The sequence below is a fragment of the Lithobates pipiens genome, unplaced genomic scaffold (assembly GCF_037356315.1).
Source record: "Lithobates pipiens isolate NorthernLeopardFrog02 unplaced genomic scaffold, aLitPip1_a1.2 Scaffold_18, whole genome shotgun sequence".
NCBI lineage: Eukaryota > Metazoa > Chordata > Amphibia > Anura > Ranidae > Lithobates > Lithobates pipiens.
In genome coordinates, this window is record NW_027507758.1 from 571,708,418 (window position 1) to 571,727,630 (window position 19,213).

The 19,213-nt window shown below is 45.2% G+C and overlaps 1 protein-coding gene across 1 annotated transcript in view; it reads right to left on the reverse strand.

Annotated features, from left to right (window-relative positions):
* The window catches only part of LOC143989031 (squalene synthase-like), a 65,720-nt gene extending 62,857 nt beyond the window's left edge, over positions 1-2,863 (reverse strand). The window contains exon 1 of the mRNA XM_077489032.1: positions 2,708-2,863. Within this exon, the coding sequence (XP_077345158.1) occupies positions 2,708-2,794 (87 nt within the window). The 5' untranslated portion in view covers positions 2,795-2,863. The remainder of the gene's footprint in view (positions 1-2,707) is intronic.
* Positions 2,864-19,213: the final 16,350 nt, after the last annotated feature.

Genomic DNA, 19,213 nt, shown 5'->3' on the forward strand with positions numbered 1-19,213 from the left:
TCATTTCCTGTTCCTCCTTAGTAAGCTGTTCAGTAAGCTGTTATGGCTGACTAAACACTGCTCAGATGATGGTGTGAAGTTTACTGAGGAGAAACAGGAAGTAAGAAATTCAGGCAAAGAAAAAAAACATTTAGAAGGGAAATCGAAGGAAAAGTTAAGTGAACCAACAATGCACTAGCTTAAAGAGGAAGTAAACCCTGATAAGTTTACTTCCTCTTTCATTCCCTGCAAAGGTAAAGCATAATGGACTACTATGCATCGCATAGTAGTCCATTATGTGTCACTTACCTGACACAGGAGCCAGCGAAGTCACCGCTGTCCCCTGCAGTCCGGAGCATCCATCTTCTCGGTGGGTCTCGCTGCTCCGCCGCTGTCATTCGGCGAAGCCGCGATGACGTCACTCCCGCACATGCGCACGGGAGCCGCCACGCGTGGCATATCGCCGTTGACCGCGGCGCGCTCAGTGCACCTGCGCGCCGGGCCTGTCTTTCGGCAAATATCTCCTAAACCGTGTAGGTTTAGGAGATATTTCTTGGACCTACAGGTAAGCCTTAATCTAGGCTTACCTGTAGGTCAAAGTGTGTTGTAGGGGTTTACAACCACTTTAAAGGAACCTATTTAAAAAATAAAAAAATAAGCTTTACAACCCCTTTAAGGGCTCATTCTCCAGTGCAGCAGCCCATGCTACCCATCTCAACAACTATATCTGGTGCATTGCTTTTCAGAGGGCATTTTTCATGAAGTTCATGGCAGTTGCAGCACGGCTCCATACATCTAAATGGGTTGTTTTTAGTGGCAGTACTGCCTGGCAAATATAGCATGTGATTTATTTATTTATTTATTTTTTACAAACTTTTTTATTTGAGGTAAATTGTGGTAGAATTAGAGAATTCCAATAAAAAAAAATACAATATAGAAGGTTATTCAATGATATAACGTGTGTAAAATTGACATATAGAAAATATATCTGTACAATCGTTCTAGTGGTTTCCCTGCTATGCATTCTGTGAGAGGGTATTTAAGGTACCGACGCCATTTTTGGTGGTTTGTTTTCCAGGGTCCGCTATCCTGAACTCATGGCCCTCCTGGCCTGGGGTCTGTGTCGCATGGTCCTGCGCCTCAGGGCTGGCTGGCCCGAGGCTCTGCAACTGAGAGGGTAGGCCCAAAAAAGTCTTGGGGCCTACTGATCCAAGGGTGGTCCTGTGTTGTCTCACTTGTGGGGAGAGGCCAAGAAAACTGGAGGATCCAGGGGAGGACTTTTCTAGTAGAGGACCGAGCGCAAGGCTGGTGTCTCTGGAGGAGCCTAGAAACTCAATTGGAGGATGCAACCCGGATCAACACCCATACAGTATCGCCGGGTCGGCTGAAAGAAACTGATACTATATGGTAGTTCTTTAAAACTCTCAAGATTTCTTAGTTCAATTGACAAGTCTGTGGCAGAGACTTTGTTGAGCACCTCATCGGCTGCTAGGTCAAGTGAGAGGGGCCTATGTGATGGTTGCTGGATCCAGTTTGTGGAGCTGTTTGTCCTCTGGATCTGACCAATACCTCTAACCCGCAATTACTAGGTGCCTGAACTCCCCCTTTACCCTTTGACCCTCTATTGAAGGACGTTTGTGCTTATCCTGAATAGATGTTAAAAAAAGTGTCGGATTCATCATCATTTGGGCTACTTTCCAACAGGACCCCTGAGACGCAGAAGCGAGCAGGTAAGGTAACGGTAAGCCCAAATAAAACCAGCAGCTCCTTCGGGGGTTAGTGCTACACTTATACCAAAAATATAGAAATACACATTTAAACATACATCTCTAGTCTTCTTTTCTGGTAGGCCTAACAAAATGTAAGTGCTACTGAGATAATGGATTGATTAAATCAATTATTTGCAGACCTGAATAATAATAAAACATTATACAATTTTACAATAAAAAAAATGGGACTCCTGATTCACCCATGGTGATTTATTTTTTTTCAACGCAAAGAATAGGGTCTGTGGCATGTCTGTGACAGAAAAGGAAAAAAATGGCACAAGAACCAACCAAACAATATATCAACAATAGCAGCAGTCTAGATAAGATAATAGTCGATGAAAAAATAAATAATAATAATAATAATGATGAATACTAGTCCCAGCAGTTGATGAAGGGGGTCAGTTATTTGCACCAGCAGCAGCGGGAGTAGAAACAAACTCTGGAAAATAAGTAAAAGAAGAACAAGGCGCGCCAAACTAAGTTCAGCATGTGTGGTGAACAATTTATTCATAAGTAAAAAAAAAGCCAAATGGCTACTCACATGGCTTTATGTGAGTGGCCATTTGGCTTTTTTTAACCCCTAAATAAATTGTTCGCCACAAATGCTGCACTTTGTTTGGTGTGCCTTGTTCTTCTTTTTCTGTGGCATGTGTACTACCCTGAGCAGCCGCATGTCCTTCTTTAGATGGGCAGAAAAATTGCATCTCTAACACCTGCTTCAATTACCCCCTTCCCACGCCCTAAAAGTGAACAGCGAGCATGATAATAAATACAGCAACTTTAATAGAGACTCCAAATGGAAGAAGATAAATCTAGATGTTGGGCAAATGGGGGTGAATTTGACTTTAGTGGGCATCACACCCAATTTATAAATGCAATAAATCTGGTGAAAAAAAAGCAAATAACCTTATAAGCAAGCATTGTCCTCTTCCAATATGTGCCCATCTGCTCAGCCTTACCTGCTCCACCTTGGCCAGGCTGCCCATCTTGTAACTGATGAGGTTGTAGATCACCTTGGGGTGGAAGCGCGACCTCGGGAACTCCATGACCGGGGATGATCAACTTTCTGCAGTTGCTGCATCCACACGCTCCTGCCACTTTTATAGTAGCAGCAGCCATCCTGCCCTCATCTGTCATCAGCAGCCAATGGCTGTGCGGAGGGGTGATGTAGAGGCGTGGAGACTGTGCAGGTTGCAGTGCGCGGGTGCAGCCATACAGGAGACTGGCAGGAAATCCTGAGTTCTGTGTAGCTGCATTCTTCATGTTTCTGGGGAGGAGACAGCACATCGATGGCCATGGGCAGCACCAGCTCAGCTTTTATTATGTATCCTCGTGGTGAGAGACTGGAATCGTTAGATTGTTCCCATATAGATGTTAAAAAAAAAAAAAAAAATGCACTCACAAACCCAGGAGAAGGATTTCTCAAGGAATTTCTTCATTTATTGAGCTGATGGATATCAGAAATGTAGCCAGCTGCTTGGCTAAGAATGGGAGTGAGAAAACACTGACTGCAGCTGCTCTCTGTAGCTCCTGACCTGCTGTGCTGAGCTGGTTAAAGGATAAATTCTCCTTGGTAAGGTTACATGTTAGACCCGTATTTAACATCCTGCTTGGCTCTCTTACATCCCCGGAGGACAATTCCCAGGGTGACAAGAAACTGTACGGAGGATGATGATTTTTTTTTTAATGCAGTCAAATATACTTAAAGTAGTTGGGACCCTAAAAAAACCATGTTCCCTTATGGCAGGTTAAACAGCATAGTGATGGTGCTGTCTAATTTGTCCCTTTCTAAACTGTAAAATACCTAAATGATCCTGCCTGTTCCTGTTTTCCCCTTAGTGTGCTGACCACGATAATCATGGCTGCTGATCCATGATACCATGATCAGACTAGAGGCGATTCAGTTCGCATTGTGCGCTATACAAGTATTTCATTCATTCATTCATTCAGATTATGTGCCTCCATAATCCCACTGCTCTCCTCTCTCCCCTCTCTCCCTGCCTGTCAGCTCCTGTGTGTGAGCGATCTCCTCCCCGCCCCTCCCCTCCTACCCCTATTAGTAGCTGGCAGTAAGGTCAAAGAAAGATTATGCCAGCCTCTCTCTGTTCTAAGAACAAATATACTACACAGTGTAAATGTCTTTATAAAATTATGCCTCAAAACACCTTATTTCAGATCATTTTAGTTCCTCCTCACCCCATCTAAGTACTATGGTGGGAGAAGCTGAACGGACAGCACAGTGGTCACGTGATCTCCCGGCTAATGTCAGAGGGGGATCTCAGCCCTTCCTACTGTAGCCCTTAGATTGGGCGAGGAGAGCGGCTGGAGATAGATCTAAATTGTTTTATCAGTGATTTATAGTCCCCTTCTTTCTTCTTTCCCCTCCCAGTGGTGTCCTCTGTCCCCCCTCCTTTTTGTATATCATTCATTTTTGTTATATTTTTTATTTTCTGCTATTTATCTATTCATCATTTGTAGACAATTTTTATTCACACACATACTGTATTGGGTATGCAACCTGTGATTGTTTTGGTACAATTTGCGTTTAGGTATATTGTATATACTGTATGTGGTTTGTGATTTATATCTTAATTTGCAATGGATAATGTCATTATTGTTTGTTCTTTGTTGAAAATTAGTTTGTATGCTCCAAGTGAAGTATTAGATGCCATGAGCCAATCTGGGCAGAAGTGGTCAGATTTACACTCTCAGTGGTGGCTCTTGGGAATTCAGCATCACTTGATCCATTAATGTAGATAAATGCAGCAATCTAAGATGTGGCTATTTGTCTGCTACCCGAGAATGGATGCCGTATCGGACCCTTCCTTTCATCTCGGCATCTCCTGTGGCTTACATTGCTCAATGTATCACCTTGAGCTGAGAGATGGAGCAGTTGTCAGTACATAAAGCTCTCCACATCTGTGATTGGCTGGGCCCCGATAACCAGTGTTGCCAACCCCCCGAAGTGAAGTTTACTGGCAGGATGCCAAAATTTACAAACTGCACCAATTTTTTACTGGCAAAAATCATGAAATTTACTGACACACTGACACTGCAAAAAAGTACCTAAAATTACAGTTTTCAGTGCTAAACAGTGTAAATATCAATATTTAAACTATAAACACATCACTAGTGCTATTAGCAATATGTCCAAGTTAAACAAAAGTCAAAAAACATATTTCTCCATTGACATGAAGGTCAGGTTACTATAACCCAGCTGGCACAGGGTTCTCCTTTACATCAGAGTCTAAAGGAATTCCCCTTACAGTGAAAGGAAACTCTCATGTAAAGGGAAACACAGCAGTTCATGATCTACTGTAATGGGGGCTCTGGTGACTAGAGACTACCTTCCGCAGAGTGAATACACTAAGGGGGGTTACTAATATAGGGGGAACCTTTATATCAGTGCCCCCTTCCATTATTGTATTCATTCACCCCGTACATCAGAGACCCCCCACCTCAGACTGGCCTGGCGGCGCTGTTACCGACCTCCTCTCAGGTGCACCGTGCAGGGCTCAGTCAGATGGCTCCAGCTTGGCGGCTCTGGTTTTATCCTATAGTGTCCTCTCTACAGTCCACAGACGACTGACTCCTCCTATGACCCCCATCCCAGCGGCGCTCTCCTCTCCAGACTCCCCCTCAGAGACTGCAAACATGATAAAAGACAAGAGATGGTCAGAGGCTGCGGACATGTTACAGGAGGTGAACTGAGGCTGCGGACATGATACAGGAGGTGAACAGAGGCTGCGGACATGATACATGAGGTGAACAGAGGCTGCAGATGTGATACAGAAGGTGAACAGTGGCTGCGGACATGATACAGGAGGTGGTCATAGGCTGTGTGGACATGGTATAGGGGGTGGTCATAGGCTGTGCAGACATGGTACAGGGGGTGGTCAAAGGCTGCGCCTACATGGTACAGGAGAGCAACAAGAGGCAGTCAGAGGCTGCGGAGGGGTTCAGTCTTACCCAGCCATGATGTGGAAAGGTAAATGCCACGGCCGAGACCAAGACAAGTGCCTCCCGGCTGTAATGAATGGTCGGATCCCGGCAATATAGATAAAAATCATTGAAAAAAATGGCATGCCACCCCCCCCCCCCCCCCCCCCAGTCCATTACCAGGCCCTTTGGGTCTGGTATGAATATTAAGGGGAATCCCTCACCAAAATGTAAAAAAAAATTGAGTGGGGGTCCCCCAAAAATCCATATCTGACCCTTCAGATCTGGTATGGATTTTAAGGGGAACCCCGTGCCAAAATTGTAAAAAATTGCGTGGGATCCCCCCAAAAATCCATACCAGACCCTTATCCAAGTATGCAACCTGGCAGGCAGCGGAAAAAGGGGGGATGAGAAAGCGCCCCTCTCCTGAACCATACCAGGCCATATGCCCTCAACATGGGGAGGGTATTTTGGTATTTTGCCCCCCCCCCCATGTAAATGGGTATCGGGTACATTGTACCCCTACACATTCACCAAAAAAAGAGTCAAAATTGCAAAAATTACAGTAGACAGTTTGGGACAAGTCCTTTATTAAAACAAAAAAGTGTTCCGTGATGTAACTCCATCTTCGATGACAGCACAGACGACCCGAGAAAAAAACACAGAAAAACTCCGCCTCAATGGGAGTTGTCCCGCGACTGCAGGCTTTTTGCAATGACAGCTTTTATATAGCTTAAAGGGGGGCCACTCTGTGATGTAAACGGTTGACCCCACCCCCTTCTGACACCCCCTTTTTAACAAAGAACTTGTCCCAAACTGTCTATTGTCATTTTTACCATTTTGACACTTTTTTTGGTGAATGTGTTGGTGAACAATGTACTTGATACCCATTCACATAGGAGGGGCGGGATCTGAGGTTCCCCTTGTTAAAGAGGGCTTCCAGATACCGATAAGCCCCCCCCCCCCCCCGCCCACAGACCTCCACAACCACCAGGCAAAGGTTGTGGGGAAGAGGCCCTTGTCCCCATCAACCTGGGGACAAGGTGTTTTGGGGGGGACCCCAAAACACCCTCCCCATCTTGAGGGCATGTGGCCTGGTATGGTTCAGGAGGGGGGGCTCTCTCATCCCCCATTGCGTGCTCATATAAGGGCCTGGTATGGATTTTGGGGGGACCCCATGCCATTATTTTTTTATTTTGGCACAGGTTTCCCCTTAATATACATACCAGACCCAAAGGGCCTGGTATTGGACTGGGGGGAGAACCCATGCTGTTTTTTCAATGATTTTTATTTATATTGTTGGGATCTGGCAATACTTTATAGCCGCGAGCAGTTTTATATGACATTTTTTCCCTTACAAATGTCATTTTGCTGCTCTCATTCATAAAACTATGTACAGCTGCTGTGTAAACACCGTTACATAGTGTGGGGCGGGAACTCAGCCCCCTGAGCCACGATTGGCCAAAGGCACCCTGCCTTTGCTCAATCATGGCTCTCACAGCAGAGCACACTATGATTGGAAAGCATGCAGGTCAGGTGCATGCTTTGGCCAATCAGCAGCCGTTAATGCACTGCGACCTCGCAGTGCATTGACGGACTTCCCGGGAACGCCCCATAATGTTCAGTATTCAGCGAATGGGCAAACACTCGATTTTCGAGTTGAACTCACGTTCAACTCGAACATCGGGCTCATCCCTGCTTGCCAACCATCCGCCATCGTTATACGGCAGCAGGTTGGCTCCCCTGTGTGAATTGCCATGGTTGTACAGCGGCCACTTTAAGGGCTATAGGGGGCATGTGCGTGTGTCCGCTGGAGACCCATGATCACTCCTCAGGAGCCAGAAGGGGGAATATGTCAATGTATACAGGCAGATCCCCATTCTGTCAAGGAAGTAAAGAGAGATCTGCTGTTCCTAGTGATCAGGAACAGCAATCTCTTTCTACTCCCTGTCAGTAAACTCCCCCCACAGTTAGAAACACCTTCCTAGGATACATTAAAACCCCTTGGTCACCCCCTAGTGTTAACCGCTTCCCTGCCACAGTAATCAGTAGCTATTTTTAGCTCTGATCGCTGTATAAATGTCAATGGTCTCACAAAAGTGTCAATAGTGTCCGATCTGTCCATCCCAATGTCATAGTCCCCACTAAAAATCGCTGATCACCACCATTACTAGTAAAAAAAGAAAATAATACTAAATATGCCATAAATATATCCCTTATTTTGTAGACGATACAACTTTTGTGAAATCCAATCAATATACACTTATTGCGATTTTATTCTTTTAAACCGGGCTCTCTCATTCCCCCATTGCGTGCTCAGATAAGGGTCTGGTATGGATTTTGGGGGGGACCCCCATGCCATTTTTAAAAAAAATTTGGCGCGGGTTTCCCTTAAAATCCATACCAGACCTGAAGGTTGGCTCCCCTGTACGAATTGTCATAGCTGTACAGCGGCCGCTTTAAGGGCTATAGGGGGCGTGTTCACTTATTGCGATTTTTTTACCAAAAATATGTAAAACATATATTGGTCTAAACTGATGAAGAAATGTGTTATTGTTTTTTTTGGATATTTATTATAGCAAAATGAAAAAATATTGTTTTTTTTCTCTAAATTGTTGCTTTATAGTGCAAAAAATAAAAATCGCAGCGCCATATCGCCCTTTAGGGAGTGGGTTAATAGTTTGTTTAAATGGCAAGTTTTATTATTGCAGCTTTTGTTTGACCATAACAAATATGTTAGTTCAGTGAAATTCGCTCCTGACTTGTGACAGAACTACTGATTGAGTTGGAAAACACATGGATGAAAGAAAATAATTTGAGCTTGCCGATGGCGCAGTTCATTAGCTGCAGGTGGGTTTTTTGGCCGGTCTTTAACCACTTAAGGACCGCCTCACGCCGATATACGTCGGCAGAATGGCACGTACAGGTACGTTGCTCTTTAAGAGCCCAGCCGTGGGTCGTGCACGCGCAGCCGGCGGCATGCTCACGACCCGGTCCTGAGCTCCGTGACCATGCCCGCGGGACCTGCGGACCCGATCACCGCCGGTGTCCCGCGATCGGGTCACAGAGCTGAAGAACGGGGAGAGGTAAGTGTAAACAAACCTCTCCCTGTGCTTCCTAGTTGCCTGTCACTGATTGTCTGTTCCCTTTTATAGGGAACGACAATCAGTGATGTCACATGCCAAGCAACGCCCCCCTACAGTAAGAAACACACATTAGGTCACACTTAACCCCTTCAATGCCCCCTAGTGTTAACCCCTTCACTGCCAGTGACATTTTTACAGTAATCAATGCATTTTTAATCTTATTGATCGCTGTATTAATGCCAATGGTCCCAAAAATGTGTCAAAATTGCCCGACGTGTCCACCATAATGTCGCAGTCACAATAAAAATCGCTGATCGCCGTCATTACTAGTAAAAAAATAAAAATATTAACAAAAATGCCATAAAACTATCCCCTATTTTGTAGACGCTATAACTTTTGCACAAACTAATCAATAAACACTTATTGCGATTTTTTTTACCAAAAATATGTAGAAGAATACATATCGGCCGAAACTGAGGAAAAAAAATAAGTTTTTTTTAGATATTTTTGGGGGATATTTAATGTAGCAAAAAGTAAAAAATATTGCATTTTTTTCAAAATTGTCTCTCTATTTTTGTTCATAGCGCAAAAAATAAAAACCACAGAGGTGATCAAATACCACCAAAAGAAAGCTCTATTTGTGGGAAAAAAAGGACGCCAATTTTGTTTGGGTACAACGTTGCAGGTCCGTGTAACGCAGTGCCATATTGCCCTTTAAGAAGTGGGTAAATAGTTTGTTTAAATGGCAAGTTTTATTATTGCAGCTTTTGTTCGACAATAACAAATAATATGTTAGTTCAGGGAAATTTGTTCCTGACTTGTGACAGAACTACTGATTGAGTTGAAAAACACATGGATGAAGGAAATAATTTGAGCTTGGCGACGGCGAAGTTCATTAGCTCCAGGTGGGTTTTTCGGCCGACCTTTAACCACTTAGGCCGCGTACACACGGGCGGACTGTTCGTCCAACTTTGTCCGCTGAACAGTGTTTGGGCGGACAGTCCGCTCGTGTGTGGGCTTTCAGCGGACAGTTTCAGCGGACAGTTGGACGGACAAGGTTTTTCGGAAATTCCGTAAAACTGTCCGCTGAAACCTTGTTTCAGCGAACAGTCCGCTCGTGTGTAGGCTTGTTCATCAAACAAAGTTGCGCGCATGCTCAGAAAGGATTTTCACGCCGAAAGCTATAATGCAGTGTATAGGACGTCGTATTTTTCGTCCCGTCGTACGTGCCGTTCACGTCATCGCGCACGGTTTCAGCAAACTGTTCGTCCGTCGTGTGTGGCCATGTCCGTCCATGCTAAGTTTGAGCGGACTGTTTGCCGAAACTGTTGGACGGACAAAGTTGGGCGAACAGTCCGCGCGTGTGTACGCGGCCTTAAGGACGGCCTCACGCCGATATATGTCAGCAAAATGGCATTTACAGGTACGTTGCTCTTTAAGAGCCCAGCCGTGGATTTGCCTTTAGTAAATAACCCCCATAGTATGGCTGATATCGCACCGCATTTGGTCCAAACACACACAGGACCCTTTTTTCTGTTCGGACCAGAATCGGATCACACATATGCGATCCGATTCATGTCCGAACTGTTAGTTTGTAGTGCGATATGCGAGCTGAAATGGGGGTGTCGTTAACATATAATGACAATCCCCAGCAGTTTGCGTATGGTAGTGTGAACTGCCGTGCGTGTCAGGTGCGATGCGGGAACCCACAGTGGATTCGCAGGGTGCTCGCATCACACAAGTGTGAACCGGCCCTAAAACATGGAAGCTGATTGGTTTCTATGCAGAGCTGCACCGCAGGGCCCCCCTTCCCCAAAGTACCCACCCCCCCCGCATTGAGGGCACGCAGCCTGGTACGAATCAGGAGGGGGGGCGCTCGCTCATCCCCACCCCCTTTCCTGACCGGCCGGGCTGCGTGCTCGGATAAGGGTCTGGTATGGACTTTGGGGGGACCCCAATGGCATTTTTTCGGCTTAGGGGTTCCCCTTAAAATCCATACCAGGCGATGGGGCTAGCAAGGTGTCAATCTCGCCAATGGAGGCGGGAACATTGACTTCCTTTGCTAGTCCCGTCTACCTGGAGTCAAGTTCATTTGAAAAGTCCGGTGTACTAGCATACAGACGAGCGGATTGTGCGCCGGACAGTTTTGAGTCAAGTCTTCTTTCTAAGTCCGTCTGACTTTTGGGAAGAAAAAGTCCGCCGGAGCCCACACACGGACGAATTAAGCCCGCTGGATAGTCCGATCACGTGTACGCGGCATTAGAATCACTTTAAATTGTTACTAAACCCAGGAGCCTGCATTCACTATATCTGATCTCCCACAGTACACAGAATGTGGAAATGCAACTATTTTAGTAAATATAAACGGCTAAATACCTTTTCCCATCAGCAGTATATAGCAGTCTTATGACTTCTACTGCCGTGTACACACGATCAAACAATCTGGTGGAAAAGTCCGGCAAACGCAAGTCCGCCGGACAATCCACCCGTGTGTAGCCTCCGGCGGACTTTTTTTACCCAAAAGTCCGGCGTACTAAGAAAGTATTTTTGCACTCCAATCTGTCCGCCGGACTCACTTTTCGGCGGACAGTACGGCCGTGTGTGTGCCAGTCCGCCGTACTTTTGAAATGAGCGGACTTTTCCCGCGCTGAGAAAAGTCCGCTCATTTTGAGCGCGTCTTCAGGTAGCCGGGGCCAGCGAAGGAGGCGTCGCTGGCCCCGTCACCTGGTATGGACTTAAAGGGGAACCCCAACGCCGAAAAATTGCCGTGGGGGTCCCCCCCTAGGTCCACATCAGACCCTTGTCCATCCCTCTTCTCCATACACAACATTCACCCACCACCTTACCTCCATCTTTTCGCCACACCACTCAGCTACCCCTTTACCCACCACCTTAGTAAGTTCAGCCCCCCTTCCTCCTAAGAAAACCAGACCCATACGTTGGGCAGTCTGGTGACACCTACCACTTATACCTGCGGTACACAGATAGCTCAATTTCACACAAAAAATTATTGCTACTCACCTGCTATTCTTTGTTGTACACTGTTACTCGTGTTAGTAAAGTTATAGAATATCGAGAGCGATGATACAAGTGCTTATGTTTAGACTATGATCCTTTAATTTGTGTATATCTAACCGTGCCTGATTAGAACATTTTGCTGTGTTGAATTGTCAACAATCCATCACAGAATTGTTTTTACCAATTTCTTTGAAAATGTAATAAAAATCTTTGTAAATAAAAAATGACAAAAGCGTATATTGATTGGTTAGCGCAAAAGTTATAGCGTCTACAAACTATGGGATATTTCTATGGAACTTTTATTTATTTATTATTTACTATTAATGGTGCCGATCAGCCACTTATAGCAGGACTGCAACATTGCAGTGGACAAATCGAAGCCTAAATTACACTTTTGATACATTTTTGGGGACCAGTGACACCAATACAGTGATTAGTGCTAAACAATATGCACTGTCCCTGTACTAATGACACTGGCAGTTAAGGGGTTAACATCAGGGGCGATCAAAGGTTTAAATGTGTTCCTAGGAAGTGCTTGCTAACTGTATGGGGGGTGCTTTAACTGTGGGAAGACAGAGATCCCTATTCCTGCTTAGCAGAAACACAGGATCTCCGTCTTCCCTACTAACAGAACGGCAATCTACCTTGTTTACATAGACAGACCACCGTTCTGCCTCTGTTGGGAATGATTGTCGGGTCACGGCAGACATCGGGTCCGTCGGACACGCTGATAGGCTTTCGCTGTGTTCAATCACAGTGGGAGCGGGCTGGCGGCGCCGCACGTGTGCGCTGTAGACCCGGAAGTGCAGAATCAGTGGTCATTACTGGCAGTCATCAGGGTGCGGGAGAGGGAACTGCTCATAGAAGGCTGTGTACAATTGCTTTGTAGGTTCCATCCATTCTCTTTTCCAACAGGATCCCATGAGTGACAGCTGGCAGACCTGCTACAAACACTTGAAGGAGACAGGCAGGAGCTACTCGCCAGTCACCCAGGCCTCGAAAGGGGAACTTCGGTGAGTGTATTGTCTGTATTGTCTGTTAAATACGATTTTTAGAAAATACTGTTTTTCGAAAATTTGGGAATTTATTTAAAAATTTTTTTGTTGCACAAGCATCAGTGCCTTAGCACTTAGCACTTAGCACTTAGCAACATGTCATCTGATGGGGTCCATCTAGCCTATGGGCATTGTATTTCATTTTAAGTAGCTGGAAATACCACCCTAGGATGCCAACAACAGAAGTAGCATGTACTAGTGATTTAAACAGAAGTGAGCATCACTAGAGGGCGGATTGCAATGGGTTGCACCAATTGTATTATTAGATTGTAAGGAGATGTCTTCTGTCTGTACTCCTTAGGCACATATTCTGTATCTTCTACCTGGTTGTGAGGGCTATCAGTCTGGAGACCAAGATCCCCATTCTGAAAAACGTTCACAATCTACTGTACCTGCCTGACTGGAAATTCATGGACAACAAGAAGAATAGTCGCCAATAGACATGTGCATTCGTTTTCGTCCGAATGCATTTTCGTCCGAATTTCAGCTATTTTCGTTTTCGTTTTGACAAATGATAACGAAAGCACAGAATCCGAAAAATGAAAGATCCGACATAAATAAATGCTTTATTTTCGTTTTCATTGTTACAACAGTTCGATATAGAATAGGAGATTCGACGTGACTCTGACAATAACAATCTGTGTCTATAGAACCTGTGGTCGAATGTGCCTAACCTTACCTCTATTAGTCCAAGATTATATAGAGAAAATATTCGACAGAGAAAAAAGATTTGACAGAGAGAAAAGATTCTGCAAGTTACTGTCCTAAAAAAAGTTTGGGGACCCGGGTCCTGCCCCAGGGGACATGTATCAATGCAAAAAAAAGTTTTAAAAACGGCTGTTTTTTCGGGAGCAGTGATTTTAATAATGATTAAAGTGAAACAATAAAAGTGTAATATTCCTTTAAATTTCGTAGAGGGGGAGGGGTGTTTCTGGTGCTTAGAACTGTCCCTGCACAAAGTGTCATTTATGCAGGAAAAAAAGTCCTTTAAAATGACTCGCAGCTATTATAAATTGTCGGCTCCGTAATACAGAGAACCCTCATTGAAAGTCATTGATAAAAAAAAAAAAAGCGTGGGGGTCCCCCAAATTCAATTACCAGGCCCTTCAGGTCTGGTATGGATATTAAGGGGAACCCCGCGTCAAATTAAAAAAAAAAATTGACGTGGAGGTCCCCCTAAAAATCCATACCAGACCCTTTATCCGAGCACGCAACCTGGCAGGCCGCAGGAAAAGAGGGGGGATGAGAGAGCGGCCCCCCCTCCCTCCTGAACCATACCAGGCCACATGCCCTCAACATTGGGAGGATGCTTTGGGGGGTCTGTGACCCCTCAAAGCACATTGTTCCCATGTTGATGCGGAGAAGGGCCTCATCCCCACAACCCTGGCCAGTGGTTGTGGGGGTCTGCGGGCGGGGGGCTTATCAGAAGCTGGAAGCCCCCTTTAACAAGGGGACCCCAGATCCCGGCCCCCCCTGTTTGAAATGGTAAGGGGGTACAAAAGTACCCCTACCATTTCACAAAGAAAGTGTAAAAAATAGTTAAATAAGACAAGCACACTTTTGAAAAATTCCTTTATTAAAAATTAAAAAAAATAAAAAAAAGATTCCAGCGGTGGTAATCCACTCTTGCTATCCAGCGACGGACAATCATCTCTCCGAGGTCCAGCGATGGCTCATCTGAATCAGCGCAGCGAATCCATTCATCTTCTGTCTCCACGGAGGAGACACTGCGGGGATTCCGGCGGCCTGACGTTTGTTATATGTGGAGGGAGGGGCCACCCGTCACCAGACCCCGCCCCCCTCTGACGCAAGGGGAAACCCGGCTTTCCCGTGATGTATGGGTGACCCCGCACTACTCTGATGTAACACAGGCAGGTTTCCGTTACATCAGAGGGGGGTGGGGTCACCCATACATCCCGGGGAAGCCCGGGTTTCCCCTTGCGTCAGAGGGGTCGGGTCAGGTGACGGGTGGACCCGCCCTCTGCATATAACAAACGTCAGGCCGCCGGAATCCCCGCAGTGTCTCCTCAGTGGAGACAGAAGATGGATGGATACGCTGCGCTGATTCAGATGAGCCATCGCTGGACCCCGGAGAGATGATCGTCGGTCGCTGGATAGCAAGAGTGGATTACCACCGCTGGAATATTTTTTTTATTTTTTTTTATTTTTAATAAAGGAATTTTTCAAAAGTGTGTTTGTCTTATTTAACTATTTTTTACACTTTCTTTGTGAAATGGTAGGGGTACTTTTGTTAAAGGGGACTTCCAGATTCTGATAAGCTCCCCGCCCGCAGACCCCCACAACCACCGGCCAGTGTTGTGGGGATGAGGCCCTTCTCTGTATCAACATGGGGACAAGGTGCTTTGAGGGGTCACAGACCCCCAAAGCATCCTCCCAATGTTGAGGGCATGTGGCCTGGTACGGTTTAGGAGGGAGGAGGGGCGCTCTCTCGTCCCCCCTCTTTTCCTGCGGCCTGCCAGGTTCCGTGCTCGGATAAAGGGTCTGGTATGGATTTTTAGGGGGACCCCCACGTCAATTTTTTTTTTTATTTGACGCGGGGTTCCCCTTAATATCGATACCAGACCTGAAGGGCCTGGTAATTGAATTTGGGGGACCCCCACACTTTTTATTTTTATTATTATTATTTTTTTTATCAATGACTTTCAATGAGTGTTCTCTGTATTACGGAGCCGACAATTCATAATAGCTGCGAGTGATTTTAAAGGACCTTTTTTCCTGCATAAATGACACTTTGTGCAGGGACAGTTCTAAGCACCAGAAACATGCACCCCTTCACAGGCATACTATATACACCCCCCCCCCTACGAAATTTAAAGGAATATTACACTTTTATTGTTTCACTTTAATCATTATTAAAATCACTGCTCCCGAAAAAACGGCCGTTTTTAAAACTTTTTTTTGCATTGATACATGTCCCCTGGGGCAGGACCCAGGTCCCCAAACACTTTTTAGGACAGTAACTTGCAAATTAGCCTTTAAAATTAGCACTTTAGATTTTGAACGTTGGAGTCCCATAGACTTTAATATGGTTCTAAACTTCACACGAAGTATGCTATATACTAGCTCCGTTGAATCTTCTTTATACATTTGACAGACACCATAAGCCTTTAAAGACAGATTCGACCGTAATTCATGTGGATTTTCGGACTAATGCAATTTTTGAACGAAAAACGAAATAAATAAAAACGAATTTCGGGAGTAACTAAATAAATTAATTTTTCGGACGAAAACGAAATTCCAAAACAAAATATTTTACTCTGCACATGTCTAGTCGCCAAGTGCTTGAGGATTTCCCAAGTGTGAGTAAAGATATGGACTCATTTATGTGAACCATGCTACCATGGCATTATTTTTCATTTCAAAGCACGTTTATTGGAGATCGCATCAGCCCTGTGTAGCACTGACCCCCGAAGGAGCGGCCGATTTTATTGGGCTTACCGTTACTTTCTTCATCTCATATGCGTCTAGGGGTTTCCCAAGGTAGATGGCCCAAAAACTGCAGAGACTGACAACAGATCCATTGAAGGGATTTTTATTTGCAAAAAGTAAACAGTCTCTCAGTATAGGATCAGAGGGTTTAGGTGAAAAGTCCAGGTACTCTTAAGTATCAAAGTCAAAATGAAAAATAACTCTCTTACTTTGAATAAATCCAGAGAATAGCCATTCACAGCTGGATCCTCACCCTAATTGAATAGTCCTTCTCTCACCAGGCCTAGCAGCCAACAGGGTGCTTGAGTCAGGAATAAGTCTCTGCCACAGACTTTGTTATAGAATATGTAAAGGAAACTTGAAACTTGTAGAACACTCGTGTGGTACCAATAGCTTGCAGCCGGTCCGGCGATACCGCACGAGATTGGATTCGTTTAGGTCCTTCAGCATTTCCAGGCTCTTGTTGAGAAGCCAACCCTTGCGTGGCCTTCTCCTGAAGAGTCCTCCCCTGGATAACTTCAAAGTTGCTGGGCCTCTCCACTAACCAAGATGGCACCGGGCCACCTCCGAATCCTCCTTTTAGTTTCCTCGCCTTGAGCTAGCCAGCCCCGAGATGTAAAGTCCGGTGGATCCGCACCCCAGGCCATGGAACTTCTGGACCGGAACCCCGAAACACGTGACATTCGCATCTTAAGTACCCCCTCCCAGAAGGCACAGCAAGACTGACACTCCCACTGGGCTGGTTCCGAGAGAAAGTAATCTTAAAGCACCCAACTAGACTGTGTTTACATACCTGCCAGAAGTGAGAGCATCCCCTATGGCCAGGCAGAACACCCTTCAGTCCAGTCAGACTGATGCTGAAGTCAAAATTTAGAGTAATGAAACCCAAACCAAACTGCGGTTTAAGGGTAACATTAAATTTCAAAAAAACTTATAGCGCGTGCTCTTCAGGAGCCGGTGCTACATGTGTATGAATTAATGTTAGTTGTTGTCCACTTACAGCAATAGTCAGTGTATTGCCTCCTTACAATGATTGTTACTAGGATCGTCTTATATTGGTGGTTAGTGGTGAAGTGCCCCTTTCTGTTGGTGCCTAGTGGTGAAGTGCCCCCTTAAATGGTCATTGCAGTGTTTTTTTATATTGATGGTCAGTGGAGGAAGAGATTTGTCTTATCACCTTCCTCTGCATTTCCAGGGCACACTTCTATACTTACCATCTCTCAATTTCCAGGTGTAGCGCAGAGCCAGGACTTGTCTTGCTGTTTGGTCCCAGGTTCTTTTCCCTGATAGGCACACTGTAATCCACAGTCACTCAAATCATGGAACAGTCTGTACATTTCTTTTTATAGTTTTATTTTTGTTAAAGAACTGGGATAGGTTGAGGGCGAGCTAAGGATACTTCAAGAAACTTTAACAACTTGCAGTAGAGGACACTAAATCTGAACTATTGCACTGTCTGCACCCCCTTTTAAAATGAAGGTATGGTGGTGGTACTAAACAGGTACTCCTCAACAGGAGAATAGTCCTGGATGTACCAAGAATAAGCTTTCCCAAATCAAGCTAAAGAAAACCTCCAAGTCCAATAGGCTGATGCCGTTTCCTGAATACTATGTACTGTGTAGCTGCCTGCAGTATCAGTTAGTTTCTGTACTTGATTTGCCTATGTCCTGGATCCTTAGATGAGCTCTCTGCAATTTTTAGGAGGCTAGGCCAGATGTCCCCCAGACAAACAGAAGCTGAGACCACAAGTAGGATTCTTGTAGCTTCAAGTTGTCTCCAAGCAATGCCGCAACCTCCTGGCTGGTACTTACTCCCCCAAGAACAAGAGACCTCTGTTCTAAATCCTAGCCCTCTCAGTCCCTGCTGATAACTCATTTCATTGACCAAGGATTGGCTGGAGAAGTATTAATATGCAGGCCAGGGTCTGAGTCCTTTCCCACACTATATCTCATAGCACCGTGGGATGCAGGGGAAAGTAACGCAGCTTGCACCAACAGGACTTAGAACGGACACTATTGAAAGACATTGCTCTCCCTGTCTACAGGGAGGTAAAAAAAAAAAGATACATTTTAACAATGGTAACCTATTGGGGTGCTACACAGGATTCCCAGGGACTCCAGGTCCACCTGACCTTCTGCTAGGACTTCTCAATCTCTGCCAGTACTTCCTATGGTGCTTGTAGTTGGACTTTGAGAACTCTTGCACTCAGAATTACTGCCAAGATTTCCAGTGGTGCTCACAAATGCCCTCCCAGCACTTCAATGGTACTTGCAAAATTCCTGCCAGTTTCCTAAAATGACACTTGGCATGTCCTTTAAAGAGAGTATTTAAGATCCAGTCCTGGAAGTGGCTGGTGTGTCCGCTTGCCAGATACCCTGTGATCTGCAAAAGGACTATACTACACCACTGATTGCCACCCTTCTGCATATGGCACTCAGCCTCAGCCTCAATTAGGGATGAGCCGAACACCCCCCGGTTCTGTTCGCACCAGAACTTTCAAATGGACCAAAGATTCAAGCGAACTTTAGAACCCCATTAAAGTCTATGGGACTCGAACGTTCGAAATAAAAAGTGCTAATTTTAGTGGCTAATATGCAAGATATTGTCCTTAAAAGGGTTTGGGGACCTGGCTCCTGCCCCAGGGGACATGGGTCAATGCCAAAATTGTTTTTAAAAATGGCAGTTTTTTCGGGAGCACTGATTTTAATGACGATTAAAGTGAAAAAAAAAATAAGTGAAATTTTCCTTTAAATATCATGCCTGGGGGGTGTCTATAGTATGCCTGTGAAGTGGCACGTGTTTCCCGTGCTTAGAACAGTCCCTGCACAAAATTACATTTAACGGAAAAAAGTCATTTAAAACTGATTGCGGTTTTAATGTAATATCTGGTTCCGGCAATATGGATGAAAATCATTGA